Source organism: Propithecus coquereli, unplaced genomic scaffold, assembly GCF_000956105.1.
Source record: "Propithecus coquereli isolate 6110/MARCELLA unplaced genomic scaffold, Pcoq_1.0 Scaffold251, whole genome shotgun sequence".
NCBI lineage: Eukaryota > Metazoa > Chordata > Mammalia > Primates > Indriidae > Propithecus > Propithecus coquereli.
This window is the reverse complement of record NW_012148075.1, coordinates 1,712,629-1,735,845: the sequence shown is the minus strand read 5'-3', so window position 1 is coordinate 1,735,845 and position 23,217 is coordinate 1,712,629. Positions and strand designations below refer to the sequence as shown.

The window sequence follows — 23,217 nt, the reverse complement described above, 5'->3', positions numbered from 1 at the left end:
ACCTTCCCAGAAAGCAGCAAGACAGGAAAGGAGTTCAGGGAGGTTCCCTCAGCTAATGGCCCTTGGGCGAAGACTCCTCTAGAATGTTACTTGTCCTTGGCTGGGCTGGAACAGAAAACCCAGCGGGTAACGGGATAAGCACGCAGGCGGGCATTAAGCCTGCTTCCCGGGGAAGATTAAACACAGTTAATTAAAACCCCGCAGAACGGGAGGCACAGGGATTAGCTGGCAGGGAAAGGGAGGGGACTAGCTAGGAGCAGAGGTATGCCTGCACACAAGATTTCCTTCCCAGAGCTCCCTTCCCACTCATCAAGATTAAACGTGTTGAGTACAGCCAGGCCATCCATTCCATTTTGACAGGTCCCAGCATCCCTTACTGGAAGGCCACTGGGTAAGCCTGTCCCAAGAGCTGGGCAACCTCAAGTGCTTTTTTCCACCAAAAATTAAGCTTAATGAGGAATTACTGCTGTCCTAAAATCCTGGTGAGTGAAACAAAGGAAACAGGGCAGGGAGGTGTCCTCTAAGGTGCAAAAACCACTCACCCCTCAATTATGATTACCTTCACATTTCTGCCACCCCCTGCGACCGCACAGGGCAGATCTGTGGGCCTGAAAGCAGCAGGAAGTAGAGGGCTCCCTTGGAGGGTGAGGCCGTGCCCCTCCCGCATTCCTCAGCAAAGACCGGACTTGACAAATTCAGTCAAACCCAGCTCCTTGCCTGGCCAGCTGGAGAGGCTCTAGCCAGCACCCCGATAATCCTACAAACCTTCCCACCCCCGCCCCCAGTTACAGAAGACCAAGGGCATCACCATCAAAAAACATTTATTAAGCACCTAACTGCCTAGAGTCCAGGCAAAGACTCCTAGGGACCGGGCCCTGCCCTAAGAGAGGGTCATTTATGGCCATTAAGGCCAGAGGAAGGCAGGCTCCCAGAGGCCCATAAAACTCCCAGGGAAGGAAGTAGGGATTAACCACTTCCTCCCACCTCTCAAGAAGGGGTTTCAAGTTGTACCAAATTGCAGAATAGAGGCTTTCTGGGAGGGGGTGGGGAGATGTGGATCAGAAGAGCCTACACCTGGCTAAGGCCTGTACAGGGGGACATGAATAACCCTGGCGTTTCTCAAATCACTTTGATTTTTACAGATGAAGGCTTTGCAGTCCTCACTTTCCCAGCGTCTCTGTGAGGCACATTCTAGCAAGTCTCTGCACCCGCCCCTTGGCACGGGTTTGGACTCTGTCCAGGAAGGGACAGAATACATGGGGATTACGTGAGTGTCTGACAAGTGCTACACTGGTACAATGGCTTAATTCTTTTACATACTAAGTCAGATCTGCTGTATCAAAAACTGTCCATTCTGGACAACTTACAACCCCCTCATCTTTCACTCAATTTTTACTGAAATTTATGTCAGCAACTCTTTCCAAAATCTAAGAAAAACAGCTTACAAAGAAAAGCAGTAACAAGCAGAAGCTTGAGTCAAGCGAGGAGTAAAGAAGAATATCCCAATGGGACTTTCTGCAGTGTAGCTCTGAGCTTCCTGGCAGTCAAAGCAAAATGAGCAACACTAAGCAATTGTGTCATTTTGTAAAACTAATAGTTTTCAAGAGAGCCAACATTTTTCCTGGCAGCAAATTCATAGACACAGTCATGACACCTGCAAATTCCCCTCCTAAGCAGTCCCAAATTCTCAACCAGAACAGGCAGAAAGTTATGACCTGTACTAGGTAGGAGCTTCCCTGCTCTGCTCCCTTCTGGACTACAGAAATCCCTGCTGAAATCACACAGGAGCACTCTTTCTTTCTCATGCTAGTGCTAGAGAAAAGTAGGTGGAGACTTGCTCCTAGATGCACAGAGTAAGTTCAAGAACTGCATCCTAAGAATCCTCTTCCAGAAACCCCATAACTACTCTCTTGGTCCTACTACTCAAAACCTTAGAGACAGGAATGGTGGTGGCAGGAGGTGCATACTATCCTCATAAACAGAGGCCCCAGGGCTGGCAACTAGGACTACCATGAGGTGGTTGGCAGCATTGGATCGGGGTGGGGGAAGAGAGCTTTCTCCCCTCTCTTGGCCTGGCATTCAGTTCCCAAGCAGCCACAGCGATCACCACCACCATCCTTAGGTAAGGCCCCCTTCTTTGCCAGAACCTGCAGGAATGGGGTTCAGAAGGACCCTGTTTCAGGTATTATTAAGTCACTGTGACACACTTTCGTCTCCTATGAGGAAACTGCTATAGGTACTTGGGGGACCCAAATGCAGAATAGGGGGGAGATGGATCTTGAAAGGCTTCTCCTCACAAGCCTTTCAAGTTGGGAATTTCAGCCCTTCCCAACAGTCCTTCCAAAAGCTGTTACCATATTAAAGTAGGGTTACCATATAAAATGCAGGACACCCGGGTAAATTGAAATTTCAAGCCTGGAAGCAGTGGCTCACAGTAATGCTTACACTTTGGGAGGAGCGCTTGAGGCCAGAAGTTTGAGACCAGCCTGAGCAATACAACAAGACTCATCTCTACAAAACATTTTTAAAATTAGCCAGGTGTGATGGCATGCACCTTTAGTCCTAGCTACTGGGAAGACTGAGGCAGGAGGATCACTTGAACTAGGAGTTCAAGGCTGCAGTGAGCTACGATGACACCACTGCACTCCAGCCTGGGTGACAGAGCTCTTAAAAGTAAATAAATAATAAAAAAAATAAATTTCAGGCAGTAACTTTTCACTCTAAGTATGTCCTAGATATTGCAATGGGGCATACTTACACTAAAAAAAATTATTTACTATTCATCTGAAATTCAATTATCTTTTGTGTGGAGGGGGCTAAATCTGACAGCACTGATTCGCAAGTTTCCTGGTTTAAGTTCCGAGGTCCAAGTTAGGTGAAACCCCACAAACCTCTTGAGAAAGGATACCCTGAACTTTAAAAGAGCTTTTCATGGGTAGAGAAGCCATGTCAAGCCAAAAAAAGGGGGAGGGGGGCACTAAACTTATTACCAACATCCCCCCACCTTCTTTTTAAAGTGAGGGAAGGGGTCTTTAGTCTGTGGGTAAGATAAAAGCTGGCTCACTTGGTCCAGCTCAGTCATGGCCGGTCACACTTCTTTTTCCACCCCCATCTGAGCCCAGAGAGCTCCCTAGCAGCAGAGAGACACGGCTTTAATGGTGCTAGCCACTCGGCCAAGGCGATCAACATTCCAGGAGGCAGCCATTCACCGAACAAAGAGCCCAGGGAGGAATTCCTGCTGCCCCAAGCATGTGGGTTGGGGGTGGTATCCAAATAAGACTGAATAGAAAAAAGCACCCCCAGCAAGGGGCCCTAAGGAAGCCCACTTCTCTCCACATCCTAGGAATGGAGAAGACCCAAGGAAGACTCTGGTGCAGATCCTAAAACTGGAACGCGGAATGCAATTTGGGGGCTTTGTCTCAAAACGTGGAGTAAAGTTCGAGAGAGAGCAATCTCTATAGGAAACAGGCCAAAACCTAAATTTAATCATTAACTTTATCTGGAGGGTCTTCTTTGTACTCATGCTATGTACTGGCTTTTACTGTAACCAATGCAAACATTTTACTGTCCTTCAAAGTACAAAATGCAGTGTTTGCTGGCTTGTTCAAAATAGCTCCTGCATCAATATAGATGATTCCAGGGAGATTCCAATCTGGGATCCCCAGCAAATAGACCTTTGGAAGGGGAGGGGGGAATGGGAACTGGTGAATGCAGCCTTTTCTCCCTCCCTCTGGCTCGTGCACCCTTCTGTTGACAATAGAATGGGGAGATCTTCAGACAGCTTGAAAGGGAGATGAGCCACTTGGGCTTTCAGAGGCCTGGGAAAGAAGTTTGGGGCAGACTTACACAACTGCAAGGTTCTCTCTTGCTTTGAGGGCAGAGGTGGCCGGTTTTAAATGGGGCCCAACAGATCCCTGGAGCCAGTTTGAATTAACTCTGTAAACACTGAACATTTGCTTTGTAGATATACTTCTAATCACCAGTGGAGTTCTCAGCGAAGTGCTTCCCAGTTTTTCAAATGCACAGGTCCGCAAAAGCTCCCAAGGTCTTTTCTCTGGGACAGCCACTATCGGCTTCTCTTCCCTCTGCCTGGGTGTCACCCCCACCTTCATGCCCTCCATAGTGTCCAACCCTTAACCCTGCTCCAGCCCAGCAACCCTCAATTTCCCAATAGACCCAGGTCTTATTGGGGTCCAGAGACCACACATGAGAAAAGAATTAGACACGAGAGAAAGTGGAGAAACCAACTCTGAATCCTGATAGTGTCCGGTGGTAAAGGGAAGCCTCCCCATAGACAACAAAGCTCAATAATCAACTAGACTTTCTATACTGAAGACTTAACAATTCTATACAAAGGAAATGGCCTAAAATCTACTATAAAGTTCTAGGGCTTGGGGGTCAGATGTCCCTCCCTTGGTAAGATCATGTCCTGGGACCTCATCATCTAGTGAAAAGCAGTTCTGAATGGCATTTACAGTAACTCCTCCACGGCAAGAAAACGCCATTCTGTTACTCCCACAAGTGAAATGTTTTTTGTAAATTTAAATTTCCCCATTAAGCAGCTCAAAACCTAACATTTTTCTGAAAGGGGGACTCTTCAGGAATGGAAACCAATGTGTCACCTTCAATTGACTAGGCAGACCTGAAAAGCTATGGATTTTCTCAGAAGTGTTCATTAGTCCCTACAGAAAATAAGCAGCCTTCCAAGGACAAGACAGCTTCAGCCCCTTACACCTACCACCTCTGGAAGAATACACAGAAACTGACATTTGCCATTAGGATTTCACTGCCCCACTGCATACCCCACCCAAGTGTTTGATTTTTTAAAAAACGTAACGTATAGTACCCAATCAAAAACAACCAAATACTTCAGTGTGTACATGATCACCCAGGGTACCCCAACTGCCCAGTAACTCTATTTCCCTTTACAGTGATATAAGGGTCTCCAGAAGGCAAAGCTCTGTTCTATTTCTTTGTGTCCTCAAACACCCGGAGAGAGCCAGGCAGAGGCAGATGCTCAATGACATTTACCTCCCAGCAGGCCTAACTGGAAAACATGGTGCCTTGGCCATTTGCATAGTGGTCCTGCACTGGCAAAAGTTATAAGAGAGAAAAAGAGATAGAATCTGGGCCTCCTCAGAGGCTAAATGCCTTAGAGGTAAAGATTTTAGGTTGTTTTACAGCTATCCTCACATCGGCAATAAGCCAGGATGGACATCAGGTATTGTACCTTTCCATCATTAGAGAATCCTCTGTATGGCTCTAATTCCCATAAATCCTTCAGAGACCCAAGACCAGCACAGCAGGCCAAATTCTCCAGAGATGTGTACTTAAAGGTAACACAGCAAAGGAACTTTCTGGGATAATGGAAATGTTCTCTTGATTGAGGTGGTGGTAATACAGATGTAACGGTTTGTCAAAGTACATCAAAATGTATTTTACTTTACCTAAATGAGTGCATTTCATGGCATCTAAACTATACCTCAATAAAGATGATACAGAATGGGTAAAAGGAGCTGAACACACTGTGTCATCCAAGGATATGCCAGACCCATGATCAGATTTTAAATGCAAAGCAAACTGCAGAACTCTACAGTACACAATGTAATATATATTTCAAAACAACATTGTCAGTGTGTGCATGATTAAAAATACAGAAAACAGTCATAAAGGTGGTGTTGCATGTGCATAGGAAATAAACAATCCAAATTGTTGACGGTAGTTCCATCTGGGGAGTGGAATTGGTGAGTTATATTTTTTAGCTACTTAAAGTTTGGCTGTGTTACAACGACTGCTTAATTCTTTTGTAAGTAAAGAATCCAATAAAGATACAAAGTGAGACAGAAAAAGGTACCTGTAGGATGACAGATTTGTGTAGATGGAGCCCAGCCCAGGAATAGGTGCATTGTAGGCAATGGAGCCATACCTGCTGAAGGAATGAGTGGTTTGTAACAAGGCCTAGACACTCATCTGCTGTGAATAACTGAACAACTGCAGAGACTATTTCCTTAGTAGCTACCAATTTTAATAGCTACTGGTATATGGCCAAAACATGAACACTTAACTGATACATTAAACTACAAGCCAGCTGGCACTGGCAGGTTAAGAGCCTTGGTATACCTGCTCTTCACCCACAGCCAACAGCTATATTCAGAACTGTTGGCCTGAAATCTGAGGTACAAAGGAGGAAAAGGGACCGTTCACTAACAGTCAGAACATTAGATTCGTCAGCTGTTCTAAATAAAATTACTTCCCACTTCATAGGATATACCAAGAATATATTCTAAGGTGGGACTAGAGACACAATGCAGAGAAAGTAAAAGACCATCACGCCAAAATTTAAAACGTATACCACGTTAAACAAAATTGAGGCAAGCCATGGCCTCAGAGAAATCCTTTGCTACACACAGCTGGTAATCAGTATTTATCCAAAATGATCTTTCTAAAACCCAAGAAACTGGCCAAGGAACCTGAGCAGGTGACTCAGGGAGGAAACAAAGAAAAAAAGCTCACACAGGCCTCATAGTAATCAGAACAAGCCATTTTCTCTCCCATTAGATTGATGGCAACAGGGAGGGCAGGGGAGGGAGGAATCGGGTGGTGGGAGGCAAGCGCTCAGGAGCAAAGTGCTGGGATCTATTAACGTTTCAAATGTGCCTCTGCAGTGTCCTAGCAACTCCTGCTCCGGGGAGTCAGTCGGGGGATCTATGGAGGCACAAGGATGTGCACTGCTGGCAATGGCCAAGTGTAGACAGCCCAAAGGAGAGAAAGGCAAAATAAATTTCACAGCAGTGCCAACAGCCAAACATCACCTCCTCATCTTCGTTATTTGATCTTGCACATGACTTAAATTCCCATTTATTTGTTGTCTTTCATACCTTTTTTTTAATGGGAAAGGGAACTGATTTTACATCCCAACAAGCAAGCAAACAAAAAATCTTGAAAAATAAATTCTATGGGACTAGGACAAAAAGGCACTGAGTATCATTAAAAAGGCAAGAGTATCAGCCTGAGCAAGAAGAGCAACACCCCATCTCTACTAAAAATAGAAAAAATTAGCCAGGTGTGCCCGTGGCCCTGTAGTCCCATCTACTTGGGAGGCTGAGGCAAGAGGATTGCTTAAGCACACGAGTGAGGTTCCTGTGAGCCAGGCTGACGCCACGGCACTCTAGCCCAGGCAACAGAGCAAGACTGTCTCAAAAAAAAAAAAAAGGCAAGAGTATCATTAAATTCAGACAAATTCTGTGCTCAGATAATGCAGTAAAACCCCAGACCATATGAATGTTCAAAACATCAAATGTGAACACCATCCCTCCCTTTGAGAGAAGGAAATGTTTGCTTTCCAACTTTAAAATTGGCTGTACTATAAGTAAAACTTCTACTGTCTGAGAAGCTCAGATATAATTAATGCCTTTCATTGTCATGTCTTTGTATGTTATTAACATTTGTGCATGTAATTAACAATTAACACATGAGTTACTTCAGCTTTAAGATATCAAAGCAATTGTGCAATAGACTTAAGGATAAATAGTAAGATTATGAAATTTGTCAACTGTTGTGGCAAGTCCCAAACATCATCTAGAATTAACTACTATCTCCTGCTATATGAGAGTTTTGTTATCACTTTGTAAATTGGTGTCCACTTACCATCATAAACAAACACCATCATCCCTCCTCACCTACCAAACTTCAGTTTAAAAGTGGTAACACTTAAGAGTCCCCTACAGTTCCAAATATTTGGGTCAGTCCATAGCTAAACACAGAGCTATGGTTTCTTTTTATTTGCATGCATGAGTTTTGCAAATCAAATTAAATTGGAAAAGTACAATTTCCTCTTAGAATATTCTCCCTAAATCTTTGAAGACTCTTATCAAGCTAAGAACAAAAAACAAAGGAAATAAAAACCTGTTTTTTTTCTGAAAATTATTAAAAATAAAGAGCAGGGGTGGGGGTGGCTAGTAGGTGCTCCCTTGGCCCCATGCAGCACTGCCCCCAAACCTGTCCCTTTATGTTAAATTTCTACATAAATTTCTTCACTTTTATTTTTATACAGGGCACACTGCAGTTTTCCTCATAAAATATGTCATTTGATCCTCAAACAAAAAACTCAGCCCTAAGCAGTCTAATGCAAATGTTACCGTTCCCTATGGAGTGATGAGGAAACTGTGGCTCAGTGTCACACAAGCTTACTGACAAACATGCTGGATTAAATTGGGGACTCCAGCAGGAGACTGACCCACACTACACACATTCCAGGCAAATAAAACAAATATACACAGCCTGGTGAGGTGGCTCATGACTATAATCCTAGCACTCTGGGAAGCCGAGGTGGAGGAGATCAGTCTGAGCAAGAGCAAGACCCCATCTCTACAAAAAAATACAAAAATTAGTTGGGTGTGCACACCTGTACTTTCAGCTACTGGGGAGACTGAGGCAGGAGAATCACTTGAGTTGGAGGCTGCAGTGAGCTATGATTGTGCCACTGCACTCTAGCCTGGGCAACAGCCTAGGCAACAGAGTGAGACCCTATCTCAAAAAAAAAGGTGAATTTTACTATATGCAAATTATACCTAATAAACAAAAACCAAAAAAAAAAATCAAAACAGGAAATCACCAGGCTAGTAGAGGCAGGGCCTCCCCTCAGGACCTAAGGTCATGCAGCACAAAGCACTGAGGGGATCATGTTGCTGGCCATCCTGTAAGGGCTGAGCAGAGGAAGGGGAGGCAGGGAAAGCGAGCTCCTTCCTGCAGCCTGCACTGAGCCTCCCCATCTCGCTCTCAAGATTATAACCATGATGCACTGGTTACACCAGGGAGCTGCGCACGGTGTTGCCACGGCAGCCATCTACAGATTGCCCCCTCTGTGCAATAAGGGCAACCTCCCCTTGGGTCAGGACCAAGGCCATGGGGAAGGTTGGGAATCGCCTCATCCCAAATTGGTTGTGTGAATTCTATAAGGTCCTGGGTCTGGGGCTATTCTGCTCTCTGCTGTTTCCCCAGGGCCTCCAATTTCTCAAATCAGTTTTCATAGAAAGTCAGATCACCTTCACAGAAATTACAATTTTCTGCACTCATATTTCATCTTGACTTAAACTGTGTAATTATGATCAACAAATACAATGACATAGACAGGTTTGGGAACAAAAACAGCAGTCTCTCTTGGTAAGAGCTGGAGGACACAGGAGTGGACGGTAACATGGCCGGTGCAGGCTGCTTGCAGGAGTCAGCAGCAAGACACAGGGTTAGTAGAGTCTAACGACACTTCCAGGACATGCTAACCTTGGACATGTTCTGCTCCTCATTATTCTGAGGTATCCTCTATGTCTTCCTGAGAAGTTTCAAGTGGGATCAAGTCAGGTGGTACTGCCACCAAATGCCCTAAACTGGTATGCCATCATCACAGCTATGATGCATACTGGGTTATTACTGTCTCTCAGCCCCAAACCCATCCTCCCTCTCCTGTCCTCTCCCGTGTGATAGGGTCAGCTAGGACTAAGCACACCACATCTCTGCTTTACCAGCTCGGTCGGTCCCTATTAGGCTCTCCCAATAGGGTATATGTTAGAGGGAGAAAGGATTTTCTCTCTCTTGTCTGCTTCCCGGGTCATGTCATCAACAAACTTCTTTACCCCAACACCACTGGTTTATTCCAGTAACAGCACCAGTTTGCAGTTTTCTAATGCTAGTGGAACCAGCTTCATCCTCCTCCCAACACCCCCATACACATCCCAGGTGCAAATGTACAAGCACAAGCTGAACAGCCTCCTCGTCAGGTGTCAGGCCCATACGAACCCTCCCAAGTATTAATAACTCAAATCTCTTCTTTTTTGTTCTCTCAGATGTAAGGTGGTAGCTGCTACTTCCTGGACTTCTCCTCTTGCCATTCTGCTACCTAGTAAACAACTTAATACCAGTCAACAATTCTTTACATTATTAAATTCTCTGTTAAAGTAATCGATGTGGCTCTGGCTCCTCACAGATAACACCAGCTATTTCCTCTATGTATCAATAATCCACCCTTTACAAAGGGGGAAAAAGGAAGGAACCCTAACACCTTCCTTAGGGATGTTGAAAGGATTAGAAAAAAATTATGTAAAAACCCTACATTATTACATCCTCCAATCAACCCACTGCAGGTTCTATAGAAATCCTCTATTTATTAACATCTATCTAAATTCTACCATTCTCCAAGGTGCATCTTCAATTCTTCATTCAGCCCCAAACTCATCCCATCTGAACCTAAACAGATGCCATGAACTTTAGCATTTAAATTTCTCCCAGTAATTTAAATAAGAATGCACGTAAAACACCTATATAGTAAGTTGAGAATCCTCCCTTCCCCGTCACCTTTTCTTTCTCAGTTTTATTTTCCCAGACAAACCACCAGGCTCAAGCAGGGAACAGCATGCAGAGTGCTCTTAGACATCGTTAACATGGAGCACAATTCACATGGAACAGAAAATAAGCATTCAAACATTTTGATGACAAGTCTTAATACATCAAGTCCTGTCAGCAATGAGGAACTGCCCGTTATCAATTATTACTTATCCATCAACCAGGAAATATTTTAAGGAAGATAAGCAACATATTTTATTTCATCCAACTGTTTGGCTGTGACTTGTATGAACAGTTGAGGCCAAATATTTTTCAGGATATTTACATGCAATTATATGTGTGTGCATTAAAACAAATTTTCTAGCTCTTTCAATGCAACTTTATGTAAATCAGAGCTTCCCATAAATAAATCTTGAAGATGTAGCCACTCCTATCATTCCCATCTTAAAGTTCAGAAATCAAGTCAGTTGTCCAAAATCACAGACTACAGGGAAACACTAGGACTTAAACCCAGTTCAGTTCTTACTCTACAGTTCATGCTCTTGTCCACACTGAAAAGCTGCCAACATTTTTCAAGTTACTCTTCCCCTTTCATCTCCAAAATTTCCTCCTGTCTATATTGGGTAGGATAAAAGTCCATCAAAAGTCAACACTGGGGGGACATTCTTTAGCTTGAAAACTAAGAGGGCCCCTTTGTTTCTGAGGAAGGAATGAAAGTAGAGGGTCAAACCTAACTTGCATAACTTGCTGAGTGGACAAGCAGGCAAACACTAGAATTGGCCTTAAATCCACTGATACCAACAGAGGCCAAACTTAGTGTAAAAGCCCCCACTCCACTAATGCCAAAGTAACTGCTCTGAGGTGTTGGGGCTAGGAGGTGGTCTCTATTCCCTGCCATCTGGAATAGCACATGCACATGTTGTAAGGTGGTTGGCAGAGGAAGCATCTCTTCCTGATAGTGCAGAGATCTCCTATGAGATTTAGGCATCATTTCATGAAATTAAACTCAAGGCTTTCTCCCTTGCTAAATTATTGTTCTAGTAATACTTCCCATTGAATTAATTTTGGAATGAGAAGCAGTTGCAGCAATGATGGTCACATTCATTTTTTTGGCCAAGAGATCATCTCCCATTTAGTTATTTAATTTTCTCCTTAATAATTTAGAAAAATTTAATATTAAACATCAGATTTTAAAGGATGAATCTCAAAAAAATAAGCTTGTCGAATAACATTCATCCATAAATAGCAGTGTGAAAGAGTGTTCTCACTAGGAGAGTCAGGACAGTTTTCAATCAACAAGTCATTTCACTATCCCAGGTCTCAGTCTGCCCATTTGTAACGTAGCAACTTTTTCTATGATGATTTAAGGCCCTTCTTGTGATAATTTAAGATTCTTCTTCAGATGCCTCCTCCAAGGCATACACACACATACCTGATAATACCATGAAACTAATGCGTACTGCATTCTTCCAGTTTCAGGAATTAGACTGTTCCATTGAGCAAGTTCATCTGCTTCCTGGAAATGCCACAGTCCCTCCCCTCCCCGCTTCCCCCACCAATCTTAGCTTTAAAGATTACTAGTTTTCAAAAATATCATATAGGCCGGGCGCGGTGGCTCATGCCTGTAATCCTAGCACTCTGGGAGGCTGAGGCGGGTGGATCACTCAAGGTCAGGAGATCGAGACCAGCCTGAGCAAGAGCGAGACCCTGTCTCTACTAAAAAAAAAAAAATAGAAAGAAATTATCTGGACAACTAAAAATATATAGAAAAAATTAGCTGGGCATGGTGGCGCATGCCTGTAGTCCCAGCTACTCGGGAGGCTGAGGCAGGAGGATCGCTTGAGCCCAGGAGTTTGAGGTTGCTGTGAGCTAGGCTAACGCCAGGGCACTAACTCTAGCCCGCGCAACAGAGTGAGACTTTGTCTCAAAAAAAAAAAAATCATATAAACTATAAACAGGAAAACTGGCATTAAGTCCAAAAATAAAAAAGCTGAAGGTATTGCTATAACCTCTAAATACATTTGCACCCCATCTTCTCCAAGCATGGGGAGCCCTACAACCAAAGTTAAAGCTGAGTTCCAGTTTTTCTAAAATGAAACAAGGTTTATGCATTTTTTCTCCTATTCACTTTGTATCACCTGAAAGAATCACTACATAGAGTTTTCCATTTAAGTAACAGCTCAGCCCCAATTTCTAACACTGAAAATTAGCTTTCTTCTACCCTCCCCCACACACATTTTAGGAGGGGGAAGGAAGGAGTCTACTTCGATATTCTAATAGTTTAATAATAAAAGTTATGCTGAATGCTTACAACTGCCTTCAGTTTGGGGGTACTGTGCTATGACACTCCTGCAAAGAGTTACCCTCATTTTACAGATAAGAAAACTAAGGTGGAGCAGAATCTAAACCTAGAACACCACAGTGCTCGAGTAAAGCCAATTAATTAAGCAAACACCTTTATCATAAGATCTGGTAACTGAAGTCTTACATTTTTCCAACGACTGCTAAAACTTTATCAATAGGTATAATTATTTTTACAACTATCCCAACACAATTATTTCAATACAATTATTTTTATAATTATCCCAATTAGTCCCAAAAGAGTATGAAATAATTTCCCAAAATCCATTGGCATTTCAAGAAAAACAAAATTTTAGCTGCAAAAGATTAAAGCTAAAAGGAAACGGCTAGCCAAACGTTCCAGAAGTAACAACGACAGATGTTTACAAAGGCACAAAGCCCTCATTCTCATGGGCTCGGGTTCCAAAGCCCACTCGGGGGCCCCCAGAACTCAGAATGTCAGAGCCATGAGGGCATCTCCTCAGTCTACACCACTGACCTTCACCCATTTCATTCTCTTTTGTGTACACTACTCTGCTTCATTCACACTCCATTAATGTTGACAAAATATGCCATTCTGCAGAAGCCATTACAGATAAATGATCACAATCAAGAACTGTGCCCTTCCTCATGATAAAGGCCCCCCCCAACAATCACAACTTCAATTTGCTAACATAATTACCGAAAGCAATAACTTTATTGCTGGCTGCCAAATTTTTGTGCCAATTGATGATTAAGCTTGGATCATTCTATAGATTTGTTTGAAAAAAAAAAAACTTATTTGATAGGAATTGATGCTCAGGTTAGGACCTGTTTTGGGTTAGTAGAAAATCTACATTAAGGATAACTGTTGGCCAGGTGTGGGTGGCTCACACCTGTAATCCTAGCACTTTGGGAGGCCAAGGAGGGAGGATTACTTGAGGCCAGGAGTTGGAGGTTGCAGTGAGCTATGACGATGCCACTGCACTCCAGCCTGGGCAACAGAGTGATATCCTGTCTGTAAGAAAAAAAAAAAAGGTAACTTATTAGTCAAAGTCTAATAGGGAACTCTCAAAAATTCAGCTAGGTTTAAGGGGGAGATGAAACCCATGAGTTGGGTGGAATCATCCCATTTCATTCCACCCTGCCTTTGAAGCCATCGTAAGCAAACTATTTAACTACATGAGGAAAGCAAGAGATGGCATGGGGAGGTAAAGAATTACTTTGGTATATGGTTTAAGTCAAACACTTTCAAATGTAAACAGCCAGCACTAGGGCACCCCGTACCTCCCAATTTTTCTGTTAAGTCAGAATCTTGTCAATCAAAACAGTCAATCTGGTTTCGGTCAACGCGGTTTGTGAGTATAGATAAAACCTCAAAGGGAAAGGAATAATTTAGTATTGAACAAGCAGGTCACATCAGCTAAGAGGAAAGATGGATCAAGCTTCCTCTTGCAAGTCACAATGCTTGAAAGGTTAAGAAAAGTGAGAATGGAATGGACTTCAATGAGTGGCATCTTGCTTCATTTAGGCAACTGTAACTCTGTATCAATATCTTTCTGTTGCTCTCTTCCAAAGTAAGGGAGATGGCAAAAACAGCCTTAGTGAGCCAGGCCTTTACCTCTTTGTCAGTGTTATGGGTCGGGGGAGGGGAGGGAGCACTACTTTCAAACTGCTGCATGGTAGAATTCATCTCAACCCTTTGCTTAAGTGTCATGAAGAATGACACCAAAATGGTCCTTTATTTGCTGAGAATGAATACAGCTAAAATAAACCTTGCCCAGTGTGAAGAACTGGATAGAGAAGTGGCAAGATTAAGAAAACCACGTAACTTTTAGCATCAGAAATAATTCAAAGGGATTAAATTTTAGATCTACAGAATTACCAAAATGAAAATTTCTCTTGAACCAGGAAAATATATAAACACTTTTTCCCTGGCAAACAACTTCAACAACAAGAAAACTTTAGCCACTTCACCTCCTCACATATAGCTTCCACAAGAGCCAATTCCCTTACTATATATGCAGAATTGTGATGTTTTTAAATGAAAAGACAAAAAGCTAAACAGATGCGCTCAAAATTGTACACGTGAGAAAAAAATTGCATCCATTTTAAGAAGTACTTTAGGAAACTAGACATTTTAGCCTACTGAAATCTGAAAAGGACTCTCTATAAAGTAGTATTTATAAAGTAGCTACAATGGAAGGTAGAACTGCGGTGGAAAAAGGCAATTTTACTCACTCATCAAACACTTTCAAGATTTCTCTATTCCAAGTACAACTATTGAAAACGTGTCAAGATAAAGAATGTATAGTAATGTCAAATGAAGAACTGGAAGTCTGCAAGAAAGTGCCCATTTTCTCCCCAAAATATCTTCATTGTTTTCTAAAATATATATTCCTAAAATTGGAAATAAAAATCTCATGGACAGTATCAAGTCTATGCAATGCCAAAACCAGCATACCTTACCTTTTTTTCTTTAAAGTTCAGATAGTCACAGAGTTTCCCCAGACAGTGCTGATACCACAACAGCCTGATACTAGTACAGTTTATGACAGGTTATGCCTTCAAGGCAACCTCAGCAGCACAGGCTTGCCCAACTAGCCATGGCCCACTTCCCAGGGTCCATGTTGATGAAGTCTATTCCTATGCACTTTAACCGAAATAGCTCAAGCACGACTTTTTAAAAGATCACAGATTACATTCAAAGGCTAAGAAATTAAGATATCAATAATGAACATTTCTTTCTCATATTTTTTTATCAAGCATTTTCTCAATTCAACAGACTTCAGTCTATAAACATCTACCTGCTAAACTCGATTCAAGGCAGCAATCTCTGTAATTACTTCCCAGGTATGTACAGTTTGGTTTTCTGGCCAGTACGTGAGATGTATGCACTGAGAGGACACACTCACCTAGTAATACGTATAGAATGATGGAAGGTGGGTAACAAATACTAAAATACCATTTCTTATCATTTTCTCCCCTTTTCCTCCCCCCCCAAAAAAAAGCCTTTTGAAATTAACCTATGAATCAATGGCATTCCAATTAAAATCTTGTTTTGGTAAAAATTCAAAGTTTCTCATAAATTTAACCAACATAAGTTACATCTGGCCACCTCTACAAGATGGATGAAGAAATGGGTAGGAAAGTGGATCTTTAGCTGTATCTGTAATATTTCACTCCTTTAAAAAGAAAAAACTACTTTGGGATGATGTAGCATAAGTGAGAAACAAATCTGTATTATGTTTTTAAAAAGCATTTAGGGATAGATTTTAGAATTTTCAAAAGAACATGCATATAATTTTAAAATAGACTACACACATGGCTGGAAAAGTTTAGACTTGTAACGTAGAATAAAATATACTGATGCTGAATACAGGTTCAATCCCCATTCAGTGACTTAGTCATTATGAGATACAAGACAGGAATTCATACAACTAATTATTTTAGGCAGCAAACTGCCTTACTCAGTGTCTGAGGCCACTTTAGGTTTCCTGCAAGAAGATAGTCCCAGGAGTGCTCAATATTCAGGGTCAAAGCAAGCTGGAATTCTAGAACTTATTTTTCCAGGAAGCATTTTAAAGCCCAACGCAGCAACTATATAAATTGTACCAGCACCTGCACCCCTTTTTCCATCCAAGGGACTCAGAAAAATCCTGCCCCTTGGCCTGCCTAACTGGGAACAATATCGCCATCCTCGGAGCGGGTGGGCTACAGTGTTTCCTTGGCTCTAGCTGACAAGGGTGTCACCCCCGCTGGCCCCTCACCGCTAGTGATGTGAGCCTTTCCTGGGTACCTAGACACGTTTAAACCCTGCTCCGATTCCCACCATTCACAGAATCTTGACACCCAGCTCTTAGACATGGAACACACAACTCCGAATTTCTGCTCCCAGTGTGGCCTCCAAGGCGGCAAAGGCTCACATCCCATGTGCCAAAAACAAACCAAAAAACATTAAATGGCAACCCGTGAGCAGCTCACACACTGAAGTCCCTAAACTCCTCCTCCGAAAAGCAAAGACCCTTCCTCCTTGAGCTGAGCGGGAGTGCCGGCGGGGAGCAGAGCAGCCGCGTGCCGGGCTGCGTTCCCAGGGCCGAGGCGGGCTCAGGGCTGGCGGGGCTGCAGCGCAGGGCCACAGCGGCTCTGCCTCCGCCCGCCCTCCCGGGACCCGCCGCAGGCATAGTCCGCGCGGTCCCCGTATACCCGGCCCGGCCACCACCGCGCCTGCAGGCCTTTTTGACTATCAAGGAACAGAACAAGCAAAAAACCCAAACTACGTTTAAATGAGCCAAATACAAGATAAGAATGGCGGCAAACAAATCTCATCATTTTGTTTGAAAACTCAACTCCCTCCCTTTTAGGTCTCCAAGTTACCATGATGTTTTAAACCAATTGCTCAGACAAAGAGACCTCACTTGCCAATTCCCAGGAGTCATTTCCGGGGGGATGTTTGAGGAAAGCAGTAGCATCGGGCAAGACCCTACCACTGTCCCTCACCCCCTAAAATGACAAGGGAAAAAAGCCAGGCGTCCAGAGCCTCCTTTCCCAAGGTCAGGTGACATCAGTCACTGTAAGGAAAAGGTACCCCAAATTATTTAATGAAGTCTGTTGACACAGGAAGCAACTCAGTTAAGGAGCACATCTTAAAAATTGAGGTGGACTGCACATACGGCAAGATAAATGGATTTAGGCATTCTGCGTGTCACAATCAAGACAGGGGTCAGCCTATCATCCTCCAAAGCGCCCTCAAGTCTTGGCTCCTTCCCAGCCCACTTTTTAAAGAAACAATACATTCTGAAACTGTTAACGATCACTCCCTTCAAAGGAAAGGAAGAATTCAGGCTGTGGATGGGACCTCTTATATGAACCCCACCACTTTAGTCTATTCGGAGCATTGGTTTGTCACTTTTAAATTCAAAATTTCTAGCATACTAAATCCAGGAACCAATAAAGAAAGCAGTCAAACTATTAGTTTCCAAGTTTTCTTCTTTTAAATGAAAACCTAAATAGAGTAAGTAGAATCTTGCTCAAAAACTAAGCAAATGGTTTTTTTTGAAGGGATATTTATGTTAATAATAACGTACTGTCTTAATGCTTGCCCTACCATTGCACATGCTAAAAGATGAACTTTAAGGGCATCTGGGTACCTCCCAGGTCAAGGGGAGCTTCACTTCTCACCTCAGGCTCTCCCATGCGGTTTAAAAAGTGAATAAACCTTTTGCATGTCTGGCAACTAAGCATCCACTGTTTTAGCCCAAATAAAATGTAGATGACCTTAACTGGAAATATAAATAAAAACTGACATTTAAACTCAACACCACTCGATGTTTCCAGGTTCCATCTCCCCTTCAACTCCCTCAGCTCACCCTCCATGTGATCCCAATCAGCAAGAGAATTGGCTCCATTTTTCCATTCCTAGGATTTGGATCAGTATTTACCCTCGACCATTCGTTTTTCTAAAAGTGATGAAAGAACATACTAGAAACATTTATGAATCTGTTAAAACTATAAGGTGAGTCCATTCAAAGCTTAGAAACGAAGAAAAAAGGATAACTGCCCCCTAGCTTAATATCTAGAAGGAACCTTTAAAAACGAGGTGCCCACAACAAGTAGATCAGGATTTCAACTTTTTTCCAATGGGAGAAGCCTGTTTCAGGCCACCAGGCAATAGCTCCGCCCTCCTCCCGAAATAACAGGTTAGGAGTGGGAAAAGCTGCGGCGCTGTGCTCACCTTAGCCCTTGCTCGGTACTAGCTCGCCCGCTCCTACTCACGCAGGCAGCAGCTCCCGCTAGAATTTAGCCCCTGTCGTCCCCAGCTCTCCCTCCACGGCAAGACGATAGCGACCACACACACCAATTCTCACAGGTCTACAGGTAGATCGCTGAAATTACCAGCCCCCTCGGCAAAACCCGCTCCTCAAAACCTTTGGCGCCTACCTCCAATGGGTTCGGGCGGGTAGAAGGTACTCGTGTAACACCAAAGCGAAAAGGAGGAAGAAGTAACATGGTGTGAAAAATACGTAAGGTTTAATCGACAGCCCAAAGAGTGAAACCAAGCCCAAAGGCTGCGGTGCAGCCCTAAGACCCTGCGCACCCCCACGATAAAGCCGCGTGTGGCTGCTCCGGTTTTGTCCAAGGGCAGTCGCGCCCCAGGGAGAGCTGGGTGGGGATACCTCCTAACCAGGGAAACCGGTTCCTAGAGGGATTGAAGCCGGAGCAGGCGGGAGCAGCCCAAGAGACTTCCAGCCGGGTGAAGGCAAGGTCGCCCCCTAATTCCGCTCCTCTCTCGGCTACAGCCGTGGGCCCACAAATCCGAGCGGAGATTCTACATAAGAGAGCTCAGGGACCGGAACACGCTTTTTACACAGTACGGGAAACAGCCGCGGAGCAAAGGCTTAAGACCGGGGGCCACTTGGCCCTCACAGACCGCAGACGCCCACTCTCTTGCCCCACACACAGCGAGGCAATGACTGCCACGCTGTCCAAACAACAACAAAAAAATCAGTCTTTCCCTCACAACTGCATACGTGGAAACCAAGTCTACACAGGCACACACAGTCCAAACGCCCACCAACCAACAAAATCATCTCTTTACGGCTCATGCCCCATTTAAAAGCAACAATCTACGAAATTTACAAATAAAAATGAGAAAATAAAGGAGCGCCCTCTCAGCGCGCTGGGAGGCCTCCGGCGTGCCCGCACAAGGAGGCCACGTCTACACAAACACACCTATTTCTTCCCAGTTCATGCCTAATTGGAGACAACGGTTGCCGCGGTTTGCCACGCTGCGCAACAGTGAAATACAGAAAAGGACGGACCCCACACAGTGGGAATTTTCGGGGGCCCCTCGCGGCACGCACACAGAAACCACGACGTCTACTTCCACACACTTCCCGGGTCATGATCTACTTGGTAGCAACGACTGCCACGTAGCCAAAGGACATACAAAGAAAGTCCGAAAAGGAGAAGGCCCCTCTCCTTACTTTGGGACCGGTTGAGAGGCCCTTCTCGAACACACACGCGGTTATCCGGCGGACACGAACACACGCCCCCAACCCCACGCACTCACCTCGTCGTCGTGGTGCTGGCAGAAGCCGAGGCGCTCGGGAAACACCGAGAGGATGGAGAAGGGCGGGCCGGGGAAAGGCGGCCCGAGCCCGAGCTGCTGCGCCGCTGCCGCGGCGGCGGGACCCGGCGGGCCGCGCTCGATGTAGTGGTCCTTGGTGAGGCGCACGCGCTGGTGCGCGCGGACGCAGTTGTCGCACAGGTGCTCCTGGCAGTCGAGGCAGCGCGAAGAGGCCGCGTTGCCCTCATCGCACGAGCTGCAGCCGTGAGGCCGGCGCAGCAGCAGCGCAGACGGGGAGGCGGCGGGGCCGCCGGGTGCCGAGCGAGAAGGCGCGGGCGGCTGCGGCGCCTGAGGCAGCGGCGGCGCGGAGGCGGACGCGCGCGGGTGCGCGTGGTGAGCGTGGTGCCGGTGGTTGCTGTGGCCGCCCGCGCCTGCCGGAGCGCCGGCGCGCCCGTTCTTGGGCGGCGGCTCGTCGGCGGTGGCCACCACGGCGTCAAGCAGGTTGCTGAGCAGGAAGGCGGACGAAGGCAGCGCGTCCATGCCCGCCGCCTCAGCTAGTACTACTTTCTGGTCGCACACCGGGCAGCGCAGCTTGAGCGACTCTCCCGGCGCGCCGCCACTGGCGGCCGGCAGCCGGTGCGCTTCGAGACAGGGGCGGCAGAAGGCGTGCAGGCAGGGCAGGACGTGCAGGCGGCGCGCCGCCGCCCCAGGGGCCCCGCCGCCGCCCCCCGACGACGTGGACGTCTGCGAGGAGGACGACGACGCGGACGAGTTGGAGGAAAGCGGCGCCGGCGAGCCGCACATCTCCTTGCACAGCAGGCAGATCTGGAAGTCGGTCTCGGGGAACGAAGCCATTTGCAACCCAGCCCGGAGGAGGGAGGAGACCAGAGAGGAAGAGGAGGAGGAGGAGGATAGAGCGGACGAGGTGGGTGGGGGAGCCGACTCACTCAGAAAAATGCATCGATTAGGCCTGCAATCCGGGAGCCGGCACTAGAGCAGCGCTGCCCGCCTGGCCTCGCCACGTCCGGCTCGAGCGCTGCCACCCCTGACACTGCAGGCATTAAATGCCACTATCCAGCGGCTACACAGATTCCTCCCGGAGGACTTGGGGGCCCGCGTGCCTTCCGAAGAGGGAACGCCGGAACAAGCCCAGACTCGCGAGGGGCGAACGAGGGCAGGGAGGTCAGAAGACTCCCTGGAGCAGCTGGGGCTTCGCTTCGCGATAGCCAAGGAGTCCCCAAAAGGAGAGTCCGCTGTGCAATCCCAGTCCAGGCGAGAGCAGAATTTGGTTCGACGATTATTTGGTGCGTTCTTTTCTTTAAATGGATTTAATCTCTTCTTGGGAGGCGAAGGTGCCCCAAAGTAGTAAAGGCGGGAGCGGCGCGTCGCCAAGCCAGTGTCCCCCCGCGCGACGCCGGCCGCCCCGCCGCATGACGCGGCGGCCAGGGGCTCCTGGGTGGCCCGGCGTGCTGTGCTTGGGGCTTGCGCGCGGCCAGGCGCGGCCTCCCCTGCAGGGCGGTCGGCCCTGCAGCAGCTGCAGCTCGTGGTGGCCCAGCCGCGGCCGCACGCGTGCAGTACGCACGCGCGTCTCACGCGCCTCGAGTCTCCCGCGCGCCCGCCCAGCCGGGCCGCGGCTGCCCGCGCTTAACACGCACGCGCGCCCCACGCGGCCCGGGGCCCTCGTGCCCCCTCCTTGCTGGGCCTCGGCGCCTCCCGCACGCTCCTTCCCGTCCGGCTTAGCCGCGCTGTAGCGCGGGGCCGCAGGTCCCCGCGGGCCGCCCTGAATTATTCATCGGCAGGAAGATATTAGATGTACCCGCTCCGCGCGGGCCGTCGTGCAATGCTATCCGAGCTCCGCGCGCGCCCTGCGCCCCTCCTCCTCCTCACGTCCGTCCTCTCTGAAACCTTGGCAGCGAAGGGGATCACATTTCCTTTGTCATCGGGCCATTTCACCCTCGCCTTGGTCCCCCCTCCGATCCCGAGCCTCGGGGATGGAGCCTCCTCCCGGGCGCGCTGGAATCAGTGGAACCGGCAACGGCCCCGCGCGGCGAGCTCGGGAGCCGCGTGGCCAACGCAGCCGGCTCGCGCCCGCGTCATCTTCTCTCTGAAACGAGTCGCCGAGCGGGACGCGGGTGGCCCCGGCCACGCTGCGCCTACCGGGCTTTGCTCCCGCCGTGCCCTGGCCTCCTGGGGCTTTGCACAACTCCCCCAGTTCGGGATGCGTGCGCGCGCGCGCGCCCCCTCTTTCTCTGTTTTGCCGCCTCTTCCTCCTCTTCCTCCTCCTCTTCTCCTCAGTACGCTGGTTATTGGGACTGATCGGAATTCGGAATCCTTTTAATCTCCAAAGGAGCAAACTCACTTCCGCCCGAGTGCGGGGAGGGGGCTGGGGGAGGGGAGGCAGGGGAGGGGGCTGCAGGCAAACAGGAAACATTAGCCCTCTCAGCACGGCCTGCTTTTGTGTGCTCCCTCCCTCCTCCCTCCGACCTCCTCCCTTCTCCCGGCCGCTGGGGAGATGAACGCCCCCGGGCCTCAGTGTGACGACCTTTGAAACCTTCTGAGCGAGGAGCGGAGAGCGACTCTTCCGTTTATTTAAAAAAGAAAAGAAAAGATTTCATTCTGTATCCCTGGCTCAACGGAGGCTGATATCCACTGCCCGGGAGATCTGGGTTTTCCCCCACCTTTCCTTTTTTTTTTTTCTTTTGACGTTTTCTTAAGGACTCTGTGATCACCACCAAAACATCACACAGTTGTGTGCAATTGGATGCGTGGAATTGAACGAATCTGAATTCAGATCGGCAGAGGGGCCAGTTCCCTTCTGAGTTTTAATGGGGTTAGGGGGAGGAAGGGGGCAGGCGTTCTAGGGAGGCGACCTGGTGACGGCCCCGCGGCCATCTGGGTGGTTCCCGAGGCTGCCTGGGCGGTTCTGCGAGGGGAACTTGCTTGGCCCTGGAAAGAGACTGGCTTGGAAGGGCAGAAAGGGCCACTTACCAGAATTTAGGGAGTAGCTGGCCTTGAGGTCAACAGGGGGAACAATTGTCCCCATTACTCTTGCTGTTAGTGATATCTTCGGTCCTGTTTAAACTGTTGCAGGCAACAACCTGATGACTCTCAAAAACATCACGTTGGGAGAAAGAAGACAAACACAAAAGAATTCATACTGTGTGATCCCATTTACAGGGAATTATAGAACAGGCAAGACTAAGCTGTGGGGTTAGGAAAAGTACCCTTGGGAATAAGGAGGTATTGACTGGGAAAGGGATTGAGAGAAACTTTTGGGGTAATGAAATAAAAATATACTGATGTGTATGTACATTTGTCGAAACTTATAAATGCCACTTAAAATCTGTGCCGATTTTCACTGTGTAAATTACACCTCAATGAAAAATTTTTTAAAAAAACTTGATGTTCTGCATAACCGTATTGGATCATAAAGGTGGAAATGTTTGAAAATACACTGCATAGATCTCCCCAGCTCCTCTGATTTTGCTCATTGG

General features: G+C 46.7%; 2 protein-coding genes across 2 annotated transcripts in view; one reads left to right on the top strand and one right to left on the bottom strand.

Moving 5' to 3' along the window:
- Positions 1–20,580, bottom strand: part of TRIM71 (tripartite motif containing 71, E3 ubiquitin protein ligase) — a 66,609-nt gene extending 46,029 nt beyond the window's left edge. The window contains exon 1 of the mRNA XM_012646873.1: positions 19,727–20,580. Within this exon, the coding sequence (XP_012502327.1) occupies positions 19,727–20,578 (852 nt within the window). The 5' untranslated portion in view covers positions 20,579–20,580. The remainder of the gene's footprint in view (positions 1–19,726) is intronic.
- Positions 20,581–21,311: 731 nt separating this feature from the next.
- On the top strand, positions 21,312–22,039 carry LOC105812435. The gene is given in 2 exon segments (XM_012646875.1): positions 21,312–21,633; positions 21,636–22,039. Coding segments are annotated over 2 exon segments (504 nt in total). The 5' UTR covers positions 21,312–21,533.
- The last annotated feature ends 1,178 nt before the right edge of the window (positions 22,040–23,217 follow it).